Source organism: Branchiostoma lanceolatum, chromosome 14 (genome assembly GCF_035083965.1).
Source record: "Branchiostoma lanceolatum isolate klBraLanc5 chromosome 14, klBraLanc5.hap2, whole genome shotgun sequence".
Classification (NCBI taxonomy): Eukaryota; Metazoa; Chordata; class Leptocardii; order Amphioxiformes; family Branchiostomatidae; genus Branchiostoma; species Branchiostoma lanceolatum.
Window position 1 is genome coordinate 12,398,577 of NC_089735.1, and position 26,747 is coordinate 12,425,323.

At 41.1% G+C, this 26,747-nt stretch overlaps 5 protein-coding genes across 6 annotated transcripts; 2 read left to right on the forward strand and 3 right to left on the reverse strand.

The window, feature by feature from the left end:
* Window positions 1–121: 121 nt before the first annotated feature.
* On the forward strand, window positions 122–2,800 carry LOC136448443 (large ribosomal subunit protein eL34-like). Its single transcript, XM_066448003.1, has 6 exons — window positions 122–149; window positions 313–390; window positions 551–564; window positions 1,312–1,391; window positions 1,884–1,987; window positions 2,665–2,800. The coding sequence occupies exons 2-6, from the start codon at window positions 326–328 to the stop codon at window positions 2,756–2,758; spliced, it is 357 nt and encodes a 118-aa protein (XP_066304100.1). The 5' UTR covers window positions 122–149; window positions 313–325; the 3' UTR covers window positions 2,759–2,800.
* LOC136448442 (alpha-N-acetylgalactosaminide alpha-2,6-sialyltransferase 2-like) lies at window positions 2,677–12,951 on the reverse strand. Of its 2 annotated transcripts, none has more exons than XM_066448002.1 (6): window positions 12,313–12,951; window positions 11,796–11,961; window positions 11,582–11,696; window positions 5,245–5,348; window positions 4,823–5,017; window positions 2,677–4,415 (listed from the first exon to the last, which is right to left on the reverse strand). In XM_066448002.1, exons 1-6 carry the CDS (start codon window positions 12,401–12,403, stop codon window positions 4,250–4,252), a joined length of 837 nt encoding a protein of 278 aa, XP_066304099.1. In that variant the 5' UTR covers window positions 12,404–12,951; the 3' UTR covers window positions 2,677–4,249. The 2 variants fall into 2 exon arrangements, with proteins under 2 accessions (XP_066304099.1, XP_066304098.1); XM_066448001.1 differs by lacking the exons at window positions 2,677–4,415; window positions 4,823–5,017; window positions 5,245–5,348 and adding exons at window positions 8,399–10,438; window positions 10,658–10,852; window positions 11,083–11,186.
* Window positions 6,977–8,561, reverse strand: LOC136448629 (alpha-N-acetylgalactosaminide alpha-2,6-sialyltransferase 1-like). Its single transcript, XM_066448268.1, has 4 exons — window positions 8,394–8,561; window positions 7,719–7,890; window positions 7,211–7,376; window positions 6,977–7,109 (listed from the first exon to the last, which is right to left on the reverse strand). Exons 1-4 carry the CDS (start codon window positions 8,559–8,561, stop codon window positions 6,977–6,979), a joined length of 639 nt encoding a protein of 212 aa, XP_066304365.1.
* A 4,248-nt stretch (window positions 12,952–17,199) lies between the features above and the next one.
* LOC136448736 (alpha-N-acetylgalactosaminide alpha-2,6-sialyltransferase 1-like) lies at window positions 17,200–20,171 on the reverse strand. The gene is made up of 5 exons (XM_066448382.1): window positions 20,004–20,171; window positions 19,008–19,179; window positions 18,001–18,166; window positions 17,787–17,901; window positions 17,200–17,325 (listed from the first exon to the last, which is right to left on the reverse strand). The coding sequence occupies exons 1-5, from the start codon at window positions 20,169–20,171 to the stop codon at window positions 17,200–17,202; spliced, it is 747 nt and encodes a 248-aa protein (XP_066304479.1).
* A 1,651-nt stretch (window positions 20,172–21,822) lies between these two features.
* Window positions 21,823–26,381, forward strand: LOC136448497 (zinc finger protein 79-like). The gene is made up of 4 exons (XM_066448074.1): window positions 21,823–21,914; window positions 23,186–23,379; window positions 24,019–24,202; window positions 24,517–26,381. The coding sequence occupies exons 2-4, from the start codon at window positions 23,202–23,204 to the stop codon at window positions 25,880–25,882; spliced, it is 1,728 nt and encodes a 575-aa protein (XP_066304171.1). The 5' UTR covers window positions 21,823–21,914; window positions 23,186–23,201; the 3' UTR covers window positions 25,883–26,381.
* Window positions 26,382–26,747: the final 366 nt, after the last annotated feature.

Here is a 26,747-nt window from a genome sequence, read left to right on the forward strand (position 1 = left end):
GTGTAATTTGGATACTCATCGTGTCCAAATAAATATGATAAAAATCGCAATTTTATCAGGCATTAAAATACTTACGTTAGAAGCCTTTCAGTAGTTCGCGAAATTACCCACTATGCTTTGCTCCTCCTTTCGCCATTTTGCACTGAAAGGTAAAGTATCCATATTTGAACGGACGTTTAAAATCCACCGTAATCCGACAGTTTGCCGTGTTTTTATTTCATAAACACAACATGATACGTGCATAAAATGTTGAACTGTCGGTTAGTATTGAATTTGGACGTCTATGTGACATTGATGTTATTTTACGCCTAGATTTGGCGCAGCCATGGTGCAGCGACTAACCTACCGGAGGCGGCTGTCCTACAACACCAAATCCAACAGAAGGCGCATGTAAGTTGTCATTGCCGTTGAACAAGCATTTTCTGATATTCATCGCTTTATTTGAGGCATTTGTTTCATGATTCTTGAGGTTATTTTCTCCTCCTAACGCTGTACTTCCCACCTTTTCGTTATGCCCCCCTCCCACTCGCCTGTGATGCGGCATGAGCAGTTCTAAGACTCCAGGTAAAACTCTTTTACAATTTCATACGTAGTTGTACAACCAAGGAGCTTTAAAATACTATTGACGCACGTTGTTACACAGCTCCAAGCTAAGATTTGTATGTTAGTGGAAAATTCTGAAGAAAAACAAGGCGGTTAACCTTCCTACAAGTAAAGGTTTGAAAATTGCAGACAGAAACGTGCTGAAACAAATTTATGTAGGTTATTTTGCATTATTACATTTTGTTAGATAACTGCATTTTACAAAAAAATGTCAAACATGATTAGTTCTCGCTGTAATGATTAACCTTCGAGATAATTGCTTTGCAAAGTTGTCCAAATTTTCATTATACAGTAGGGGAAAGTGTCACAAGTTATCAGCACAAAAATGATGTTCTTTGAAGAAAAATATCACAAAAACTAGAGAATAAGAGTTACCTTGTAAAGCACAGATAACATTCAACCTACTGTACACATTTTGTACCCTTTGTCGTCCGAAGATACGCTATAGTGCAAGCCCGATCATACTAATCAAGGTTCCAACTGCATATGTAGCCAGATGCAATTTGGGTTGTTCTTGTCTAGACCATGCTTATAACATGCCCAGATGTGTGTCACTTTGTTCATGGACCTTCAACTTTGACATACAACTCACAATGCTAATTACACTGCATAAGCACAGTTGGAACCATGTGTTAATGGCCATTAGTTCTGTCCCTTACCTGTTTGTAGAATTGACCCTTAAATGCACTCCCTCTTGTTACATGGCAGGTGGAAAACTGGTGTATCTGTACACCAAGAAGAAGGGCAGTGTGCCAATATGTGGGGACTGTAAGATCAAGCTGTTTGGGGTAAGTACTACTATCAAATGATTTATTTTTGTGGGGACTTAGTGTCACCATACAAGGGGAAAAGGCATTTTCGCTGTGTTCATGGTTGAGCAATCTGTAGTATAGTAGTAATACATATTCGTAGTGTCATGAATTTACATTAGACTACAAAGATAAAACAATGGTAAACATGTAAAGATTTTAAGGACACAAGACAGTTGTATGTTGGTTTGAATAACTGTCTTGTAGTATCAAACTTGATAAAGCATGGCAATCACATTTTCGAAAAAATTGTTTTACTCTTTTACTAGTAGCACATGTAGTATGAATTAAGACAAAATTTGCCTCAAGTTTCAGCTCAGTTTTTGATTGTTGATAACAAAAAATATTTGATCAACAAACTGGTCCTTGAGAAATAATTTTATTGTAAACCGCAGAGATAAGTTGCTACAGTTCATTGATAGCTGGGTTTCAGTTGCGTTATGTGACATCTTGAAAATGATTTTACTGTAGGTGAAGGCACCAAGACCCAAGAAGCTGATGTCCATGTCCCGCAGGCTGAAGCATGTCACCAGGGCGTACGGTGGCTCACGCTGCTCCAAGTGTGTCCGGGAAAGGTCAGCAACAATTTGTTGTACAGACCAATAGGAACTAGATAAAAGTCTGGTCAGGCCTGTCTCTAGCACCCATCCCTTCGTCCAAAAATCTCAACTTCCTGACATGAAAATATATTTTTGTAACCTCAAAATGACAGATTTGACAACAAAATGAACAGCATGGGTTCCCAAAAGTCCCGTTGAATAGAATTTTGCATTTTCCTTCGCAATGCCCAACCATTTATCATGGTTAATGCCATGCAAAGCCTGTGATAGATAGATAAACAAATACATTGTGGCCTGTGTCCCTTGCACCCCCAACAATGAGTGGCACCTACAAAAATGTCCAAGCTAGAGACAGCCTTGTAAACTGGTACTTAAGGTGCAGTCCTAGTGAAAGTTGTCTTCCACTGTTGATGACAGGAAAGACAGATGACATCCACATTATTGTATACAAGTTCATTGTACCAGGGAAATTCCACAGGCTGTTTTCCACTAGTACAAACAACTATTTCACCATCGTAATTATTACATTAATATAGTAACATCGTTGGTAACTAATCTCAGGCTTTGGTATGTATGGGACTCAATGATCAATCATATACATGTATAGAAATTGAAGAATGGTCTAGAATATTATGGTTGTTAACCTATATCAGTAACTAACGTCTATGAATATGTATTTGTTTTTTGTGCAGGATTGTTCGTGCTTTCCTGATTGAGGAACAGAAGATCGTGGTGAGAGTGCTGAAGGCACAGGCTCAGTCACAGAAACCAGGCAAGGCCAAGTAAACAGGACAACAACGTGTAGACAAAATAAACACAACAAACAAACCTCTGTTGCCTGTGTTTTATTGTTAGTTAGAGTTGAAATCCTCCCATACCATAAGGTGTATAGGGCGGTGCCCATCCCCATTTCATAGCCCTGGGCCACACTGTGGTGCAATCACTGCAGCAGGGGGCTAGTCCACTGGCAGTGGAGTGTGTTTAACTTCCATACTGTTTCATAAGTATGTACCATTTTTATGAAGTCTTTGGTATGAATCAATGTGCCTCTTGTCCAGAGGTGTCCTACCCGGGAGTTGAACTCGGGCCTTCTGGTTCCAAGTAATTTGAACTAGGTGTGGTAAGTGACAAAGGCGCAGACCACTACACCACAGGGACACCCTGCATTTTATTGTAATGTAGGCTTATTGCCTTGCAGTTTATCATTCTCGAGAACTAAGCTGAGAGATCACCTTACTGGTATATGTCGAGATTCCATATTTGTGAGCATATATGACAGGTGAAGCATATCTGCATGTTGACTCAACATTGACCCTTACATGTATGCCGCCTCTGTCTACATTACCTCAATAAAAAAGCAGACTGGGCCAAGTTGCATTTTCCATGTAGGAACCAAGGTGATGTAGGAATAAAGGTGTAAGCACAATGATTATTCAGTCATACATTAGGATAGCTGCAATACAGATATTATCCCAAAGGTACTTTGTTTTTACACAAAAGATGGCAAGGGCAAGACTATCAGCAAACCACTATAAGTATTCCAACACCTCTGTATATGCAGCAGGGCTTGGCGTTCATTTTTGGAAATACATGTAAATGCACTAAACCTAAAATTTAGGTGCACAGAAAATTGTGCTGCAACGTCATCACAAACTTCAAAATATTCAACACATCAAACAACAAAGGTTTTGTCAATTTTTTCCGCAAATAGATGTCGAGAATAAGCTGTATACTAGTGTACATTAGTACCTGGCTGAAGTTCACCATTCACGGGCCCCTAGACTTTCAGTGGTCAACATATAAGAAAAAGGCTGTTAAAAGTCACCTACCTGAAGTTTAGATCATGGAAAACTCACATTGGCAGCGTAGTCTGACCTCTAAAGTGTCAATCTAATGAGTTTCGCCGATTTTCCACCGGCGCAAACTGGTGAAATTCTATCAAAACATGGCGAGATGACCTTTGACCCCCCTTCACAAGACCTGATCACATCCAAACTACACCTATTTCAAAGTGTACCGGACACTTCAAACATGGCTACAACCCTTACCTGTCAATTCCAGCTCAAAAACACCAACATATCCAACAAAGAGGCCTCCTACAGCTACTTTTAACAAGCATATACAAGGCGATTTCATTAAAATGGACCTTTTGCGCATGACTGTAATCGTGACCTTTGGCCACCTCTAGGTACATAATAGTACACAAATATCTAGGTGAGCCTACAGTATACAATAAGGTTCACTAAAGTAAATGTGTACCAAGTATATCTAGCCCTGTCAGGTGAAGATGTCCAGTGTCTCATTCTGCCCGTTGTACCAGTATATGATCCCCTCCTCATGTAAGGTCTTCCACGTGTTCTGCTCATTCATGTGGTTGTGATAGGACTTCTTCATATCTTCAATGGTCCAGTGCCTGGGGTCATCAAAGTAGTATAGTGGAAACCTGTTATGGATGAAACAGACGTGATGAGATTATAATGATTTTAAGATTCTCGGTGCATTCTTATTGAATCTCTGATTCTGAGGTACCTGACAAGTCTTTGACAGGACATCTATGCCAAGTCAGAGAGGGGACCAATCCCTATTCTTCTACTCATTCTCGAAAACTTCGTGGTACCCATAGACTAGTCTCTACCAGACTAACCGCGTCGGAAATAGAGAGAGCACTTGCCGGGGGACTTTGGCCATGGAGGATAACATTCCCATCCGCAGTCTAGGGTTGCCTATTGGACCCTCTCTCCGTAGCCGACTCCCTTCATACTATTTACCCTATTTGGCCAATTTCTACTATTTTCTCAGCGACCCGCGGAGACTGGTAGAGGCTACCCATCGACTACTTTAGTAACTCACCTTGCGTCATACCCAAAGCCGTACACGCTGACATGGTCGCAAAGTTGAAGGGCAAGGATGACTGTAAGGAAGCCTGTGGTTGGCCGAAATGCTCGTGACGTATTGAGGTATCTTGAGAACGCATACCGAATGAAATCGGGATGGAGCACCTTAACAGTGGTCTCGTTGACGTTGGGATTCAGCGGAAAATTATGCCTTGAAAATATGAGAAGTTGCAAAGGAAGTAAGAAGCTAATATTGAGCTTTTAGAGCAAACTCAAGTCACAGATTAATGTCTTTTTTTCTTATCCAAATGAATTACCATTCCGTGCACGATAGATACCACTACCGTTCAGTATTCCATAGTTTAACATAACATTCTCCTTTGGGGCGTGTTTTCCATACATATAACGTTTTATATTTACCTAAAGATGGTCTCTTACCGTGAAGATTTCGTCACTAGCGTTACGATCCGCCGTTCGGCCAGCCAGGCTTCCATGTAGTCTATATCAAAACTCTTAAACGGGATGTAGAGTTGCAGAGAGTCCTATAATAGTACCAAAATAACGTAGGAATGAAGGTTATTATCTTCGCCGAGTACTTGTACTCGGAGAAGATTAGGCAAAAAAAGTGACGGAAACGTTAATGGATCTTCATGATTTTTTGCAGGTGTATAGATGTTGTGAAAACGGAGGTCAAGTTTAAAAATGGTTCCCCTGGCATTTTCCGTCGGTACTGCAGCGGGCTTTGTCTGGATGTGTATTTGTATGTCGCCAGCATAACTCGAGAAGCTGTTGATGGATCTGTATGATATTTAATGGATGCGTAGGGTTTACAGAAAGCGGGTGCTGCAGCGGATCGGAGCTTCAAAGTTTTGGGGCATATTTTCTGAAAGTGCTATGGTCATGATTTTTGTGTGGTAGATAGTTCATGCCACAGAAAGTAAGTCCTGTAAATTTGGGCCCCCCTAGCGGCTTGTTTAGAACTGCAGGGGGTGTTTTTGTTTTTACATTCGGAAATGAATAACTTGAGAAGGGGTCGACAGATCGTCGTGATGTTTGGTTAGTAGAGAGCTTAGTTGGCACTTTACATAATCATTGACTAATTATGCAAATCAGGAGGTTATTTGCATAATTAGTAAGGAAAGTTTGTTAACCCACTGCATTTCATTATGGGACAGTGTTAGGTCATGTAAACAGATGGCCTTGCATAAACGTACATGTAGGTCAAATAAATAAACAGATGAGGCACCCACTTTTCTCCAAGCAGAGGTGTGGGTCCAGCTGATTTTTAACGTGTTCAGTTCAGGCATTTTTTGTTCAACACGGTTGGCGACATAACTAAAAGAGGACAATATAGAAAGCCTGACAAAAACACCTAAACACGTCAAAAACCAGCCAGACCCACTCCTCTGCTTGGAGAGTACACTGCACCAAAACTGCACCACTGCTAGGTGCGGAAAAGTCACATGTACTATGTCATTCAAGATGTATACGATATGGAATAAAGACTTATTCTATTCATATATATTGACTGTGCCATTTCATCATCACTTTCAACTTACGACACTGCAATATCGAACCTTTGTGGCCCATATAATATCAACATACTCATATTTTTTCATGACCAGTTATAACGTATATCAGCACACTAGACACATATACTAGTCCCGTACCACCAAATGATTTTCAACCCTTTCTAGACTGGACTCATTTGCCCCATCATAACTTCCAAATGGTATGGTGCATGATCAAATTTACAGGGGGTGATAAGCATGTAAATAATTATCACTCTCCATAGTAAGCCTTGATTATTTGGCGAAGATAATGTGTTCGTGGAACTCTAGTTTTTTCTATCATTTCATTCCTTTCTATTCTACTTCATTTGCATTGCAAGGATACAATACAGATTGAGCGACTGCTGGTATCGTGCACTACACATTACAGATGTACATGTACATCTCAGAAAAGGAATACAGAACACAGAAGCGATACATATTACAAAATTAGAATTCAAGTTAAAACATAATTTGCAAAATAAGGGGAAGAGTATGCTTCTTGGCAAACGTATGAGGGAATAAAGATAATATTTATCCAATGGGACACCGACTGGATATATTTGTAACATACTTTTTCAGTATCGATCGTGGTTTGATTCTATGCAACAGTCGGTTTCTCAGAGTGGACCGGGTAAACTTACAGATACAGCTAAATCTGGATCTCGATTGTGCGACTCGGGGTAGAAGCTGTAGAAGGAGATTTTCCGCCCAACATCTTCCGCAAAGTTCTGAATGTGTGCTCGGTTGACCCTGGGGACAGAAAATTTTTTGTCAGTACGGAAACGTTTGAAATAACGAAATAGTACCAGGAAGGTAACGCTTGCCAAGGTCGGGGGATATTTCATTCCTACCTGAAGACATAGTCGTGGGCATCTATCTCTGTTCCCCTCTTCGAGCCCTTCATTACCCCACCCGAGCCGACCACTGCACATCGTACGCACTGCCTTCGGGGATCCTCGGTCACACTCGGGCCGAAGATGTCTGGATTCTTCAGTGTTCTGACCATCAGGTCAACAGCTGCATTGGAAACACAAAGACATCATGATTGTAGCGTCTGTGTTAAAAAAAAAAAGACCAACAAAACTTAGTGCAGGTAAACTGGATCTTTTCAGATATTTCTGAAGTCTGCCTGCACCTACTATGCACGAGCCCTGTGCTGGGTAATTGTGTATTTTCGTTTGCTGCGCTAATCGTTACCAAGGGTAAAATACTAGATTGAAATGTTGCCTTTACAAGTTACAGTTTCAACTTTGATTCATGCTTTTCTAAAGAGTGGTGCAGGCATAATTTGTCCGGTGAATAGCATTTAGATAAACGTATATTTCAAAGCCTGCAAGCAGATGTTTGGGGAAATGTTACCTGTTTTGTTTTCCTGCCGGTAGCCGAACGGAAGTTCATAGTACGTCATGTGTTCTATCCAATACGCAGGATCAATATCGTCCAGGTCCATGAACAGCTTAACGTCCTCTACAAACCGGCTCCTGAACCAGGCTGATGTGTTCGCCTTCTGACGGAGACTTGAGGGGCATTCCTAGAGGGGGGTGTAGATGAAGGGGGGTGTTGATGAGGGGGGGGGGGTCAAGATGTAACTGTCAACGCAAGACTTCAAATTTTGGCACTTCCATCTCAGTCATAAACTACGAATCGATAATCGATGAAGAATTGTTTTCCATATGCCGGGGATATGACAGCTGTAAGTGATGTAGTGGTGACAACAGCTGCATGGCAAACTTTTGTACTGCACACTTCTATCCGCGATTTAATGTTTAAAGAAAAGTAGTAGAAACTATTTGTTTTTAAACGTTCCATCGCGGATACGTTCTATCACTTCCAAAGTGCCAAAATTGTCAATCTGAAAACATATTTTGAAAGCTGACACCTTCCGGCATCTCACTGGCGAGTTTGCTTTGTTAGATTTAGTCGTTCACGCAACTTAGAAAGAAACTTGTCGGGTCATGGCTGATTTGAATCTGAGTTTCAATGCGATCGATTCGTCGGGGTGAACATGTGGTCACGGATGTTACAATCACTTACTGAAATTCTGTGACGTGGCTCCTTGGTAAACGCCATGTCGGCGACTTCCGGCCAAGTCAATACTGGCGGAATCAGCATCTCGAGCGAGTCGCCCCCATGGTCCCCCCAAAACTGATCCTCGGCGGTCTCAGACTGATTCTTGGGGCTCAGTTCGACCGTGTTCCTCATGGCAGCAGCATCGACCCTGTAATTGTATGTGCGTTTACAGTGCGTGTGTGTGTTAATTAAGAGTTAATCAATAGTAATCATACATGCGATATGAACATCTAAAACTACAAATATCAGTACCAACATTACAGGTTACGTAGTACATTATATATTCAGGATGAAGGAATGACACTTTGTTTTGTTGACTCTGTAATTGACGTCCTAATCTGTATGATCTTTAACCTTTGGCTTTATAATGACCATATATGCCATTAGCAAAACCACGAGATACATGATTACATGTTCATTTTACAAAAGAAAGCCAAAACTTAGAAACAAAATCCAGGATCAACCATATACTATATGAACAATTAGATATACAGTATGTGCTATTTGGTACTGAATTTTACTTACCTTATGCCAATGGGTGAAACCGCCATAATAATGCTCTTACCGATTCGTAGCGTTATGACCAGATAGAGCAACAACGCGAGGACAACACATAGTTGGATCCATCTTCGAGAAGACTGGTATAAAATCCGCCACATACTTTGTGTGCGGGAAACGTTCGACTACGGGCTGGAAGAACGAAAATACGACAGCCAATATCGTGGATTTAAGACAATACAATACAACTGTACATGTAAGGGCCAATTTTCCCAATACTGTGATCTTTTCAAAAGCGCCTCGGTGAATACCATTCAAAACACACATTTTTTTGTTTTCCCAATACTGTACTCATTTGGCTTGCGCCAGCTGTTTCCTCCATATGTGCACGTACATACCAAGGCTCTGGGGATAAGTTAGCTGTAGCCAAGGTGTCGATGATTTCGTTTTGGCCTCAGTTATAACAATACCTTAATGTTGTTTAGAATCTTAGATACTGAATTTGTTTGACAAGTCGGAAGGATTTTTTGCCGTTGAAAGGCCTACAAATTCCCGACCTGACTGAACGTGCAGATCGAGTCTAAAGCACATCTAATTCCTTAGAAGAGTTGACTAAGAAAATATATCTTTTTATGTGTATGATGAAGATGTTATTTTACAATTTTATTACAATCAAAACCCCGTGGGTATACCGATTATGAGGACCAACTTTGTAAAGAATATCGTTATATAGCATACAAACGTACGATGATCTTATCCAAACAATACCCCTGCGAAGCTAAATCCCAGGTATTGGATCCATGTTTTTCTTCTAACAATCGGTAGAGAGCACTGTACTCTTTTTAAGATGGCAGAAAAATATTCAAAAATACGAAAGCAGAAGCAGATCATGTTTAGACAAAACTTGTAATTTGTCAAGCACAATCATTATAAATGCTTCTTTGTGATGATATTGCACAGGGTGTTTATTTGGTGCAAATGTATATATCCATTCAATAATATCATCGTCGTTGAATATAATCAGATAATGTTGCATTTTGATGTCATAAGCACTTTAAGATAGCTTCAATACGAATCTTGTCCCCATTATACTATTGGGTATAATTTCCACAAAGATGGCACGGATATAATTAATTGTAAAGAACACAAGGTCAAGAATCTCAGCAAACCTGTTATGTTAAGAATATGCTGTGTACCAGTGTAAATAAGTACCTTTACGTGTGTAAACCTACACAAATATCTAGGTGCTCCCACAGTTTAAAATAAGGTATATAATTTCGAGTGCTGAAAGGTGCCATTTTAGATGCACAAAAGTGCATGATGCACCACATATGCCCTATCAAGTGAAGGAGTCTGGATCCAGCGTCTCATTCTGCCCGTTGTACCAGTATATGATCCCCTCCTCATGTAAGGTCTTCCACGTGTTCTGCTCATCCATGTGGTTGTGAGCGGACGTCTTCATATCTTCCATGGTCCAGTGCCTGGGGTCATCAAAGTAGTATAGTGGAAACCTGTTATGGATGAAACAGACGTGATAAGATTATTATGATATCAAGATTCTCGGTGCATTCTTATTGAATCTCTGATTCTGAAGTATCTGACACGTCTTTGACAGGACATCTATGCCAAGTCAGATAGCCATCAGATAGGGGACCGATGCCTATTCCTTTACACATTCCTACTCATTCCCGAAAACTTCGTGGTACCCATATACTACTTTAGTAACTCACCTTGCGTCATACCCAAAGCCGTACACGCTGACATGGTCGCAAAGTTGAAGGGCAAGGATGACTGTAAGGAAGCCTGTGGTTGGCCGAGATGCACGTGACGTATTGAGGTAGCGTGAGAACGCATACCGAATGAAATCGGGATGGAGCACCTTAACAGTGGTCTCGTTGACGTTGGGATTCAGCGGAAAATTATGCCTTGAAAATATGAGAAGTTGCAGTATTATTAGTAAGAAGCTAGTATTGAGCTTTTAGAGCAAACTCATGTCACAGATTAATGTCTAGTTTTCTTATCCAAATGAATTACCATTCCGTGCAAGATAGATACCACTACCGTTCAGTATTCCATAGTTTAACGTAACATTCTCCTTTGGGGCGTGTTTTCCATAGATATAACGTTTTATATTTACCTAAAGATGGTCTCTTACCGTGAAGATTTCGTCACTAGCGTTACGATCCGCCGTTCGGTCAGCCAGGCTGCCATGTAGTCTATATCAAAACTCTTAAACGGGAGGTAGAGTTGCAGAGAGTCCTATAAAAGTAGGGGGAAAGTGGGATAACGTGGGCATAAAGGTTATTTCTCTATCATTTCATTCATTTCTATTATTTTACTTCATTTAGATGGCTAAAGAAGGATATGATGCACATGGAGCACATACAGCGACTGCTGGTATAGGTCTACTACACAATATACATTACAGAACGCAGAAGTAATGACTATTGCAAGATTAGAATTGTTCAACTTAAAACATAATTTGCAAAATAATGATAAGAGAGGCGTATGCTTCTCGGCAAACGTATGAGGGAATACAGATTATATATTTATCCAATGGGACACCGACTGGATATATTTGTAACATACTTTTTCAGTATCGATCGTGGTTTGATTCTATGCAACAGTCGGTTTCTCAGAGTGGGTTAACTTACAGATACAGCTAAGTTTGGGTCCTGTCGGTGGTGCGACTCGGGGTAGAAGCTGTAGAAGGAGATTTTCTGTCCTACATCTTCCGCAAACTTCTCCTGAATGTGTGCACGGTTTACCCTGGGGACACAAAATTTTGTCAATACGGAAACGTTTGAAATAACGAAATAGTACCAGGTAGGTAACGCTTGCCAAGGTCGGGGGATATTTCATTCCTACCTGAAGACATAGTCGTGTGCATCTATCTCTGTCCCCCTCTTCGAACCCTTCATTACCCCACCCGAGCCGACCACTGCACATCGTACGCACTGCTTTCGGGGATCCTCGGTCACACTCGGGCCGAAGATGTCTGGATTCTTCAGTGTTCTGACCATCAGGTCAACAGCTGCATTGGAAACACAAAGCCATCGATATCGTGATTGTAGCGTCTGTGTTAACAAAAAGACCAAGAAAACTTAGTGCAGGTAAAGTGGTAAAGTGGATCTTTTCAGGTATTTCTGAAGTCTGCCTGCACCTACTATGCACGAGTCCTGTGCTGGGTAATTGTGTATTTTCGTTTGCTGCACTAATCGTTACCAAGGGTAAAATACTAGATTGAAATGTTGCCTTTACAAGTTACAGTTTCAACTATGATTCATGCTTTTCTAAAGAGTGGTGCAGGCATAATTTGTACAGTGCAGGCATATAGATAAACGTATATTTCAAACCCTGCAAGCAGATGTTGGGAAAATGTTACCTGTTTTGTTTTCCTGCCGGTAGCCGAACGGAAGTTCATAGTACGTCATGTGTTCTATCCAATACGCAGGATCAATATCGTCCAGGTCCATGAACAGCTTAACGTCCTCTACAAACCGGCTCCTGAACCAGGCTGATGTGTTCGCCTTCTGACGGAGACTTGAGGGGCATTCCTGGAGGGGGGAGAGGTGAAGGTAGTCGAGATGTACCTGTCAACGTAAGACTTCAAATTTTGGCACTTCCATCTCAGTCATAAGCTACGAATCGAGAACTGTCAGGACCCCTATCGCTCGATTGGTTGGCTCGCTCGCGAAGGGGCCCTGCTCTTTAGCCCGGTAGACACCGTTCTGGCGACGTTACTAACAGTTGCTCATGAATAATTAATGAGCTATCCTTATTTGGCACAATTTGGCGGTTAATTTGTTCTGAACCTGAAGTAACAATGTGAGACGTAACTAGATTGGTTGATAGCTTCCCAGCGTCCTTTGCGCTTTTGCTCTAGATGAGGTTTAGCAAACCCTCTGATAGGCTGAAGCTGTTTTGGTGGCGACGGCCCCAGAACCGTGTCTACCGGGGCTAAAGAGCAGGGCCCCTACGCGAGCGAGCCAACGAATCGAGTGATAGGGGTCCTGCTTTTAGGAGGGTGAGAACTGTACGCCCTGAATTGTTTTCCATATGCCGGAGATATGACAGCTGTAATGTAGTGATGACAACAGCTGCATGGCAAACTTTGGTAGTGCACACTTCGATATAGATTAAGGTTGGCAACCTATATTAACGACCCATTCGTACATGCAAGTGTCTTTTTTTACAAATAGAAAAGTTACAGATTTCCCTGAGAGAAATCTTACCTTACCTTACTTGAGTTGCTTTTATGCCAATCAATGTTTGTTCCTAAGAACTAGAGCAATGTACATTGCAAAACGCATATAATACAAAATTCTTCTCTCCGTTGTTCTGATTATACCATTTTATCATGCCTTTGTGATTAAGGTACATGTATTAGTAAAGTAACGGGTCTGGGGGATCCGTTTTAGTGAGATATAAATGAAAGGTTTGACAGAAATCTTCATATCATGACGCATGGTAATAGATCAATGAACCCTGATGAGCCATGTAGAACGTATGCCCTCTTTAGTCCACCATGTGGACATAGGCACTGTGGAAAACAGACAAGCTGTCTATCATGTATACAGAGACTACTGGGGGACACACAGAGGGCGCCCTGACACTAGAATCAATCGCTGACATGGCTTCAGATCAACAGACCAGGATAAAACATCACCCCGACCAATCGATCGCATTGAAACTCAGATTCGAATCAGCCATGACCCGACAAATTGCCTCCCAGTTTGCTTTAGTGACTAAATCTGGCAAAACAAACTCGCCAGTGCGATGCTGGTTAAAATATGTTTTCAGATTGACGATTTTGGCACTTTGGAAGTGATAGAACGTATCCGCGATTTAACGTTTAAAGAAAAGTAGTAAAAACTATATTTTTTCAAACGTTAAATCGCGGATACGTTCTATCACTTCCAAAGTGCCAAAAATGTCAATCTGCAAACATTTTTTGAAAGCTAACACCTTCCAGCATCTCACTGGCGAGTTTGTTTGGTCAGATTTAGTCGTTAACGCAACTTAGAAAGCAATTTGTCGGGTCATGGCTGATTTGAATCTGAGTTTCAATGCGATCGATTCGTCGGGGTGAACATGTGGTATGATGTTACAATCTCTTACTGAAATTCTGCGACGTGGCTCCTTGGTAAACGGCATGTCGGCGACTTCCGGCCAACTCAATACTGGCGGAATCAGCATCTCGAGCGAGTCGCCCCCATGGTCCCCCCAAAACTGATTCTCGGCGTTCTCAGACTGATTCTTGGGTCTCAGTTCGGCCGTGTTCCTCATGGCAGCAGCATCGACCCTGTAATTGTATGTGCGTGTACAGTGCGCGCGTGTGTGTGTTAAGAGTTAATTAATAGTAATCATACATGCGATATGAACATCTAAAACTACAACTATCACTACCATCATTACAGGTTACGTAGTACATTATTCAGGATGAAGGAATAACACTTTGTTTTGTTTTGTTGACTCTGAAACTGACGTCCTAATCTGCATGATCTTAAGCCTCTGGCTTTATAATGACCAAATATGCCATAAGCAAACCATGAGATACATGGTTACATGTTCATTTTGCAAAAGAAAGCCTAATCCTAGAAACAAAATCCAGGATCAACCATATACTATATGAACAATTGGATATATGTGCTATTTTGTACTGCTTTTTACTTACCTTATGTCAATGGGTGAAACCGCCATGATAATGCTCTTGCCTATTCGTAGCGTCATGACAAGATAGAGCAACAACGCGAGGACAACACATAGTTGGATCCATCTTCGAGAAGACTGGTACAAAATCCGCCACATACTTTGTGTGCGTGAAACGTTCGACTACGGGCTGGAAGAACGTACATACGAAAGCCAAGCTTACGTTTTTCAAGAGCCCCTCGCCTCGGTGAATACCATTCAAAACACACTTTTTTTCCAATACTGTACTCTTTTGGCTTGCGCCAGCTGTTTCCTCCATTTGTTCACGTACATATCAATGCTCTGGGGCTAGTTAGCTGTAGTCAAGGCGTCGATGATTTCGTTTTTTTTGCCTCAGTTATACCAATACCAATGTTGTTTAGAATCTTAGATCCTGAATTTGTTTGACAAGTCGGAAGGACTTTTTGCCATTGAAAGGCCGACAACTTCCCGTACAAAGTCTAAAGCACATCTAATTCCTTAGTAGAGTTGACTCAGAAAAAATATATTTTATGTGTATGATGAAGATGTTATTTTACAGTTTTATGACTCACAATCAAAACCCCTTGGGTAAAGAGGACAAACTTTGTAAAGAATCGTTATATAGCGTACAAACGTACAATGATCCTATCCAAACAATACCCCTGCGATGGTAAATACCAGGCATTGTCTCCATGTTTTTCTTCCAATAATCGGTAGAGAGCACTGTAGTATTTTGAGAAGGCAGAAAAATGTTTAGAAATACGAAATACTGGAGAAGCAGATCATGTTTAGAAAAAAACTTGAATTTGTCAAGCACTATCATTATAAATGCTTGTTTGTGATGATTGTATATATCCATTGAATAATATTGTCATTGTTGAATATAATCAGATAATGTTGTATTTTGGTGTCATAATCACATAATGAAGTTGCGCTGAGCTGGACTGAGATACATTGCGACAAGCTATGATGATAATCACATTAAGATAGCTTCAATACGAATCCTGTCCCATTAATATTGTACTATGGGGTATAATTTTCACAAAGATGGCACGGATATAATCAATTGTAAAGAACATAAAGTCAAGAATCTTAGCAAACCTGTTGCGTCAAGAATATGCTGTGTACTAGTGTAAATGAGTACCTTTATGTGTATAAACCTACACAAATATCTAGGTGCCCCCACAGTGTAGAATAAGGTATATAATTCCGAGTGCTGAAAGGTGCCATTTTAGGTGCACAAAGGTGCATATGCCCTATCAACTGAAGGAGTCTCGATCCAGTGTCTCATTCTGCCCGTTGTACCAGTATATGATCCCCTCCTCATGTAAGGTCTTCCACGTGTTCTGCTCATCCATGTGGTTGTGATATGACCTCTTAATGATCGTTTCCTTAACAGACTTGTGCTCATCAAAGTAGTATAATGGAAACCTGCAATGGATAAAATAGAGGTCATAAGATTGCAATGATCCAGTTGCTTGAGTAACTATTTTTGGCGTATCTTACTATTTGGATGTCTAACCTTCATCAACGGATTGCAATGATCGTAATTTTTCAGTACCACACTGCAATCTGATTGAATCTCTGAAGATTTCGAACTATCTGACAAAATCAATTCTTTAAAGTGTCAATTCCGACGGAGAACTGGTACCTATTGGTATGCCTCTAGCTCTTCACATTTCTCCTTATTCCATCCTCCCAGCGGTTCATTACCTCCCATAGCGACCCTGCCCTTTCCAGCCTGTGAACTCGCTTCTGGCGACGTCACCATCAAAACAGCTTTAAGCCAATCAGAGGGTTGGCTTAAGCTCATCTAGAGCAAAAGCGCAAAGGACGCTGGGATGCTATCAACCAATCAGGTTACGTCTTACATCGCTACTTTGAGTTCAGAGCAAAAATAACGGCTGTTTGTGCCAAATAAGGCTAGGTCATTAGTTATTCATGAGCAACTGTCAATAACGTCGCCAGAAGCGAGTTCACAGGCTGGAAAGGGCAGGGCCGCTATGGGAGGTAATGAACCGAGCATATCGGACCTGCTGGGATGCCTTATTCCCGATGGCTTTGTAAGTTTCTCAGTACATTCACATTGAATCTCTGAAGATTTGGAACTACCGGAACATTAAGTCTTTGACAGGCCGTTTATGCCATGTCAGATAGGGAACAGATCCCTATTCCTCTACACATTCCTCCTTATTCCCGATAACGTCTTGGTAGCCTTAGCTTTACTCACCTTGCGTCATACCCAAAGCCATACACGCTGACATGGTCGCAAAGTTGAAGGGCCAGGATGACTGTAAGGAAGCCTGTGGTTGGCCGAGATGCCCGTGACGTATTGAGGTATCGTGAGTGGGCATACCGAATGAAATCGGGATGGAACACCTTTACAGTGGTCTCGTTGACGTTGGGATTCAGCGGAACATTATACCTTGAAAATATGAGAAGTTATATTGAGGTTTTAGAGCAAACTCGAGTCACACGTTTATATCTCTTTTCTTATTCAAATGAATTTTCATGTTGTGCACGACAGATACCACTGACATTCATATATACGTGCAATTCTCTGTTGGGCGTGTTCGTCCATAGATACGACGTTTTATCCTTACTTGCATGTGATCTTTTTCCCGGGGCATGTCTGCACTATCGTCACGATCCGCCGTTCGGTCAGCCAGGCTGCCATATAGTCTATATCAAAACTCTTAAACGGGATGTAGAGTTGCAGAGAGTCCTATAAAAGTAGGGCATAATGGTTATTATCTTCGCCGAGAAGATTATGTCACGCCAGGTGCGGGGTGGGTCTGTATGTATGTCAAGAGCATACAGTGGAACAGAACTGGCGATAGAAAATTATTCATCTATTGTAAGCTTCATTTGGATTGCGAGGATACAATACACATGGAGCAAATAATACAGCTACTGTTGGTATCGTGCACTACACGTTATACATTACAGAAAAATTACAGACCACAGAAGAGAAAACTATTACTAGATCAGAATTAGATCAGATCATCAGTTGTAATATTATGATGAAAGAGGCAAACGTATGAGGAAATAAATGTAATATTGTTCCAAATCACACCGAATTGAAAAATACATAACATACTTGCCAGCATTCATTGTAATTTGATCCTATGCTGCAAAATAGTCAAATTTCATTCAGTCGGCTTCTCAGAGTGTCGGTAAACTTACAGATGCAGCTAAATTTGGGTCCTGTCGGTGGTGCGACTCGGGGTAGAAGCTGTAGAAGGAGATTTTCTGCCCAACATCTTCCGCAAACTTCTGCTGAATGTGTGCTCGGTTTACCCTGAGAACATAGAACATTGTTATCATGGTAAACTGGAAAATAAAGAAGTAATGTCTGAAAATCAGCACTTGACAAGGTCGCGGTATATTCAATTCCTACCTGAAGACATAGTCGTGTGCATCTATCTCTGCCCCCCTCTTCGAACCCTTCATTACCCCACCCGAGCCGACCACTGCACATCGTGTGCACTGCCTTCGGGGATCCTCGGTCACACTCGGGCCGAAGATGTCTGGATTCTTCAGTGTTCTGACCATCAGGTCAACAACTACGTTGGGAAAAGCACAAACACATCGTGAATGTTGCTTGTGAAATTAATCAAAAAGGAAAAAAAAAACTTTTCATAGTAAGCAATACCGTGGTAAGTTTTTTGTGCTTTACTTTTGACGTTAGTTAGTACAGGTAAAATATTGGAGCTGTGCAGGTATATCTGAAGTCTGCCTGCACCTTCTATGTACGAGCCCTGCGCTGTTTGATTGTGTGATTTCGTTTGCTGCACTAATCGTTACCAACGTAACGGTAAAATACTAATTAGAGAATTGAAATGGTGCCTCCGCAAATTAGAGTTTTCACTTTGATTCACACTTTGATGTTGCTGAAGAGTGGTGAAGGTATAATGTGCCCAGTGCAGTTATGCAGAAAAACGTGTAAAGGAACGACGGATTTCCATGATATTTAGTATACAGGTTGCTTACACAGAGATGTACACAATGAAGTGCAAATTATGCTCATAATGACTTAATTTGCATAACTAATGAGGAAAATCTATATTTCCAGTGTTTTCCATTATAAGACTCAAATACATGTAACATATGTACTTTATGGCAAGTGGAGCATCAACAGATACCAATTATGTACATAGATTCCTAATTTGCATAATTAATGCAAAAAACGCCACAATTAATATAATTGGAATATTATACTTTTAAAATTATAGGACTATAAATATTGCAACATGTGTAAGTTAGATAAAGGTGTTTATGACCAAGCATATATTATGTAAATGTGTAAGTCATTTGCATAATTATATAAACAGAATTGTTCATGGAGATACGAGGTCTCTGAACTCTTGTTCAAACCCTGCAAGCAAATCTTTTGTTTAATGTTACCTGTTTTGTTTTCCTGCCGGTAGCCGAACGGAAGTTCATAGTACGTCATGTGTTCTATCCAATACGCAGGATCAATATCGTCCAGGTCCATGAACAGCTTAACGTCCTCTACAAACCGGCTCCTGAACCAGGCTGATGTGTTCGCCTTCTGACGGAGACTTGAGGGGCATTCCTAGAGGAGGGGGGGGGGGTGTAGATGTAACTGTCAACGCAAGTCTTCAAATCTTCAACTTGGCACTTATATGTGTCAAAACCTATGACCTATGAACTGTACGCATAGAATTGTTTCGTTTTCCATATGCCAGAGGCATGGAAACTGTAACATAATAGTGACAACAGCTGCATGGCAAACGTTTGTACTGCACAATTCGATATATAGATTAAGGTTGGCTACCTGACTTTGTTACTCTTCGCTCGTGCATGCGAGTGCGTTTTTTTTTCCATTCAAATAGAAAAGTTAAAGATTCCCTCTTGATGAAATGAAGTTACATTACAAGTTGAAAGGTAACTTCATTTTATCCAAAGTTACAACAGTTGATGTGATACGAATCAATGTTTGTTCGAAAAACTGGAGCAATGTTACAAATCACATGTACATGTAATACAGAATTCTTCAATCCGTTCTTTTGAAGCAAAAAGGTGGTTCAATGAACAATGAATATATAGCTATATCTTTATTCATTTATGTCATGCTGTCCTGACCCTATGACTAAGGTATTAGTAAAGTAAAGAGTCCGTTTGAGTGAGTTATAAATGAAAGGTTTGACGCATGGAATATTATACTTAGCAAATGGACCCTGGTGATTCATTTAGCACCAGGCTCCATTTGCATGGCTCTGGCTATGTAGTCCACCACATAGCCAGAGACGCTGAAGAAGTCAGAAGACAATCCATCTGGCATATCAGAGACTACAGAGGACACAGAGGGCGACCTGACACCAAAATCTGTTTCTGATCGACAGGCCTGGATAAATCTCGTGGTATGATGTTACTTACTGAAATTCTGTGACGTGGGTCCTTAGTAAACGGCATATCGGCAACATCCGGCCAAGTCAATACTGGCGGAATCAGCATCTCGAGCGGGTTGCCTCCAAGGTCACCCCAAAACCTGTTCTCGGCGGTCTCAGACTGATTCTTGGGTCTCAGTTCGGCCGTGTTCCTCATGGCAGCAGCATCGACCCTGTGTGTGTGTGTGTGTGTGTGTGTGTGTGTGTGTGTGTGTGTGTGTGTGTGTGTGTGTGTGTGTGTGTGTGTGTGTGTGTGTGCATTACAGTTGTTACGAAGATTACATCATTTAGGACGAAGGAATGTTATTGTTAACTCTGTAGCTGACGTCCTAATTTGCATGATCAGAGTTTTTACATACATCATGACCAATTATGCCATTAATTAACAAAACCATGGGATACATTGTTATATATTCAGTTTGCAAAATATCTGCTAACTGCGTTAAGAAATAAAATCTAGGATCAACCTGTATTTTGTTTGCTGTTTATTCATTAAAAAACATTTTGCACTTACCTTATGTCGATTGGAGAAACTTTCATGATAATTCTCTTACCGATTCGTAGCGTTATGACCAGATAAAACAACAACACCAGACCAAGACATAGTTGGATCCATCTTCGAGAAGACTGGTAGAAAACCCGCCACATACTTTGTGTGCGTGTAACGTTCGACTGCAAGCTGGAGCTTGACCTACACCCGTACCCACAAGCCAATGCTTGTCAAAAGCAATGACGTTGGCCAAACGATTCAAAAGCAAGGACCAGTTTTCCCAATACTGTGAGCTTTTGGCTCACTGCGGCCAGCTGTTCACCCCACACATTGACGAAAATACCAATGCCCTGAAGCTAGCTGGAGTCAAAGCAGAAAACACGCCTCGAGAAGGTCATTTTTCAGTTATAAGAGTACTGATGTTGTTTGGGTGCTGAATTAATGACAAGCCGCGAGCTTAAGGCTGCGTATTTGTCGTTGTTGAGAGACCCACCAATGCCTGGGAAAATCATTTGACATTTGTTTATTCACTCGGAATGTTCTTGTATGTATACGTAGGAAGATAACATAACTACAACGTTTTTTTTATTCATAATTAGAATTTCTCACTAATTCTGTACAAGTTGTCCTGTTTATGCACACACTAACATAAGCAAACAGACAAACAAAAAACACACCGACCGAATACAATTACCACTAGAGTTAAGTATTTGTGCTACATATACTTCAGGTTTGCTATGTTAATTTAGCGATTACGGGGTCTTTTTATAAATATGAATTGGTATTAATTTTTTCTTTATTTGAGCTGAATGTGTGATAGTTGTGTGCCGATTTGCTAAAACTAGAATAGAGAGAACGCTAGAGACCCCAAAAAACACCCCTCCCAATGAAATGGTATATGGATGACTACCCTGCGACGTCACAATATCAAGATGGCGGCCACCACACATGCCAACGGATTCAACAAAGGTTTTGCTACGCAAACATGTAAATACATCGTACCTCCCTTTTCACATATGTAATATTACAACACCCCCTCGATGTAGCAAATACCTGTACTACTGCCTTGCCTCGCATGCTGTTTTGCATCTATTAATCGGTAGAGGACGCTGTAGATCTTTTTGTGATGGCAGAAAAACGTTAAAAAAGACAAATTAGTAGAGAAGCAGGCTTTGTTTGGACAAACCTCTATATCGAAATGTGTGTAGCACGATTAGCATATGATAAACTTAATTTGTTCCACTAATGGCAGTTAGTAAATCTGCGAAAAGAATGAATGTCAACATCACATCCACGTCGTCGTTGCGTTTGTTTTCACCTTTGACCTAAAGACGGACAGGCAAGACATCATACATAATAATTTGCAGGAGAGCGCTCGCGCTTTCCGTGATTTTATTCCGCCGAAACCTGGTAAGACTGTATGGCTTTGCATGTTTTACCGTGCTAAGGGTTAGGCACAAATCTGCTGAATTTTCTAGGTCGATAGTCTAAGCATTTCGTCAGGGGATGTGTTATATCGTAACTGTATGTGATAAATCATAGTGGGGGGGGGGGCGGCAATGAGAACTAATTATGATTTGCGAACGTGAAATAAATTAATGATAGACGCGTTTGGAGCAAGGAGATATTCATTTTTATCGTATACAAGAGTATGATCCACAAACTTTAAATTTTACTGAGCAGGGTTACTGCGCTGAACTGACGAACATGATTCGGGGACGTGCCTCGATTCGAGCACGTTTGATTATAACGCGTTAACGTTAAAGGGAAGACTATAATTTAAAGACTAACGGAACTGCAACAGCCCCAATGCTCAGATGGTACCTACTGGCTGAACTTCAGATGAATATATAGTGAATATATAATATGATGACTTAAGTAGATGTTGATTCTGACAATAAGATGAAGGTTTTCGGCCTGCAGTGGCTGCAAAGTAGTTTATGTGAGATGTAACAGAATAACTGACATGTTTAAAGGGACGTATTGTAGAATTTGGTGGGCAAAATCTACAAACATTCAGAATTTGAAAAATCTACATTCAGATTCACATATGTAAGTTATTTGTAACTTATTTCCATCATATTTCCGTCATTTTGTCACATTTCCATCATTAATAAACGATGAAAACGCAAAATGCATGAAATCTAGCTTATTTGCATATCATTTCTCGGCCCCCATTTTATAATATGCAAATAAGCCAGCCGTAGTGCGCTAAGAGTTACCCGAATCGACCAAAGATTGAGCGTCACAGGAAAATCACCACAAGCGAACAAACTTCAGAAATTTGTACGTTCGATCAGGTGTTCTGTGGTTTGTTGGAATGTTGGACAAAATGGGGGACAAGTAAAGCGGCGGTGGTGATTGCGTATCACAGCGTATGTAATTTGTTATACGTTCACACGACACTACAAAGTCGCATTCATACGCGATGAATATCGCTGTGCAGTGTAATATGGTAGATTCAACTTATGATGTAGAAAAATAACCAGAAACAGTGAATTTTGTTTTATGTTCCGGTTACAATACGTCCCTTTAAAGGTAATGTTGTAACGCTAACATTATTTATCATAGGGAGTATAAGTAAGTTTATTTCGTGGCACGTACAGTTCTGTGGATAACATTGATCAACTGTTATGCTATCAAAACAAATTATAACATATAAGAATTTCACTCTGTCCTAGGATTTCCCTAAGGAACATGGAGGGTGGGAAAGAGATTAGAAATGAAGAAGAACTTCTATCTACTCATGAGGTTTCCTGGGAGTCTGAAGGTGTTGAGAGGGAGACACATAAGGAGACACGCCAAGAGACACACCCAGAGACAGAGGAAACTGATCTGTACCTGTACACAATAATACACTTTCAAGAAGACGCAGGTATGTATTATTAACAATGAAGTGTGAAAGCAACTACTACTAGTGGAGTTATATCTAGAGGGAAGTTCAGTGTCGAGTGCTGAAGATGGAAGGGTTCTTGAGGGTACCCCAGGAAATTTTGGACTTCATAACTCTTAGAAATGCTTCCGAAAATAATTTCATCAGGTTGGTAGAACATAGGATATTTGGAGTTTCTTTTTTCACAACCAGGAATCTCACCAGCTGACGTTTCGGTGTCTGTCAGACACCTTCTTCAGAGCTTCTGACTGGAGTACTGCTTCTCGCCACTTTAAGTAGCCGATGTAGGTGGCGCTTTTGCGGTGAGAACGCAATCCCAAAAGCTTGTATCCCCCCTCGTCTCGGTTCATCTTAGAAATACTATTGTCATGCTGGCTGTCATGTTAAAGTGCTTACATATGGTTTAAGATTTAGGGCGCACTATATTTCTACCGCTACGTCACAGACTCTGGGGGTCGTGGATAAATACTGTGTACTACGGCCTTATGTCTAAAGCAAAGCGGTGTGTTGAGTGCCAGAGGTAGGAGTGTTCATTGGTTTTCGACTTTTTAGCACTCTAAAATATTTTCACATTTTATGGGCCATTGAAATACATTTCCATTGTTTACCTGTTTTCAACAGATGGTGAAGAAATCGAGACCGTAGAAAGCCCTGAATCTGTGGAAGATGCCGAATGTGGGACTACTGATCTTCAGTGTGAACCCATGTCCCAGAGTGAGGCTGAGGTGACCCCTGACCAGGACACGCCCACAAACATGGAGGTCCCCCCGCCAGTTCAGTTTCACTGTGCAGACTGTGACTTCAAGTACGTCTTGGATTTCTACCTGATGGGTTTCACACCAAATTTGTGGGTTAGGCAGCAGGGCAAGATGATATTGTATGTTAAGAGTGCTACATACTGAAAAGTTTGTTTTTATTCATTCATTATTTTATTTTATTTCATTCTATGAAACAAGCAAAAAGGGAACAATCCTTTCAACTGAATTGTTGAAATTGAAAAAAGACAGCATAGCTTGTCACACTCCAAGAACTGAGAAATTAGATTGCTTTTTTCTATTGAGTTGCTTAAGAAATTGTCTATACTAATGGGTGTACATTGTCCATACTTGTATCTTACAGAAGTACTATTCGTTCCGAAATGGAAGGTCACATCAAAGATCAAGACCACAGCTACGGGTGTGGGGGGTGCGCCTTCAAGTCCAAGTGGAACCGCAGTTGGCGCAAGCACATGCAGCGTAAACACGGTATGGTGAAACGGAGCGTCTACCACCAGCTGATGTACCAGTGCGGGGAATGTGGGTACACGACCAAAGCACGCAAGGCCATCAACATGCACATTCGCAAGCATTCTGGTGAACGCCCGTTCAAATGTAGTTATTGTAACTACGCCGCGAAAGACAAGAGCACGCTTCGGAGGCACAGCAAGTGCCACACTGGCAGCGGACAGTTTACCTGTGAGATCTGCAACTTTTCTACCTCTCAGAAGACCACACTGGGAAAACATATGAAGATCCACAACGTAGGAGACAGATACCCGTGTATGTTCTGTCACTACGTGGCAAGGGTGGAGAGTGATCTTGCCATCCATATAAGGGAAAGCCATCCGCCGAGTATTTATCAGTGCCCGCATTGTGCATACTCCACGGCTCTTCTCGCCAACTTCAGCAGGCACATGAGAAAGCACACGGGGGTCAAACCCTTCAAGTGTGACATCTGTAACTACGCCACAGCCGTACAGAGCAATTTGGTCCGACACAAACGGACTCATACTAACGAGAAGCCGTTCATGTGTAAGGAGTGCAGCTACGCGACTTCGGTGCAGAGCAATTTGGTTCGGCACGTCAATACGCAGCACATGAACGTCATGCTGTACCACTGTAACCACTGTGGGTACTCGTCCAACTTTAGAGGCAACATGATCCGACACCTGTCCGCGCAGCATTCCAAGAAAGTATTTAAAGAAGCCGACTCTAGCACTGAAACTGTCTCCTCGAGTGTAGAAGGTGGCAACACAGGAGAAGAGGTGGCTGGACCCAGCACCAGTGAACAGCAGTACACATACGTTCAGGTGGAAGCTTCCGGTACTGTTGGTTACCCTGGCAACAGCGCGGCAACGTCACGTTTCATGGGAGAGGAGGAGGGGGAAAGAGTTCACGTTGTACATCTTCAAGATGGGCAAGACACCGGTCACATCGAGAGCGTTGAGACTGAGGCCTCAGATGCAGGTGCAGAGGAGTCACAAGGCGACTTACAAGTCATCCAGACGGAAGACGGACACCTCCTCGCGGTCGACCCGTCTTTCGTGCAGGATATCGCAGACGGGAAACAGGTTCACATCCTGGTGAGAGACCCCGCATCCCACAATGCTCAGGGCATGGAACAGGAAGAGGAAGATACCATTTCTGATGATCATGGGAAGACAAACTCACTGCCAGACCAGACAGTTTCAGCTGAAACAGATACAACACAAGAAAAAAAAACTTAAAGCTGAAATGAACAGTTTTGAAATAAGGATGTTCTGGCATTGTATATGCTAATAAATCATGGAAAAAAGCATTAGTATATAGAATAATAGAGTTAGAAATTTAACAAACTATAATGTATATACATGATGTACATTGTAAGCAGAAGAGTCGAATCTGTGGTTTTTCCAGTCTTGTGGACAGGAATATAATTCTATGAGAATGTTGCAAAACAATTATGTTCCAGAGTAAACATAAGGACTGTGACCTACCCTCGGGTAAGAATAAGGAAGATCTTACTTATGCGATCAGGATAAGAAGTCAATCAATCAATCATCCAAGGGCGTCCAGTGCCAATGCATGGCAGTTCTAGTTATCTCTCTAAGAAGTAGTCAGTATTTCTTACAATACTTATAGGCAAGATGGATAAAAACCTGTGTGAAGTTCTGTGCACATAGAGGTTATAAACAACATTACCCATCGCAATGCATGAACATAGTTTGCAATAAAATGAATGATGTATATATTTTTGTGGTCTTATCTTTCAAACAATACGATGTATATGACGAATTTTGATACGTTATTTTAAGTTTTGATCTTTTCAGATTGAGAAATGAGAAAGATCCAGACAATTAGTGGATAATGATACATTATTAGTTTTGGTGTAAGGAAGAACTTACCTACTTACTGTGGCCTGACAAGAACTAAAGCTTTTTCTTCCAAGTACATTATTAAGGGAATTTATGCAAAAATCATTAAATTCTGCCCGACAGCTTAGTGAAAAAATTGTCTTCAAATATCATAATTCATCAGAAAATTGTTATCAACAACTGGTTCCTAGTAAACCTTAATTTGCGCTTGAACAATCGTGTTTTATACGACTTCAAT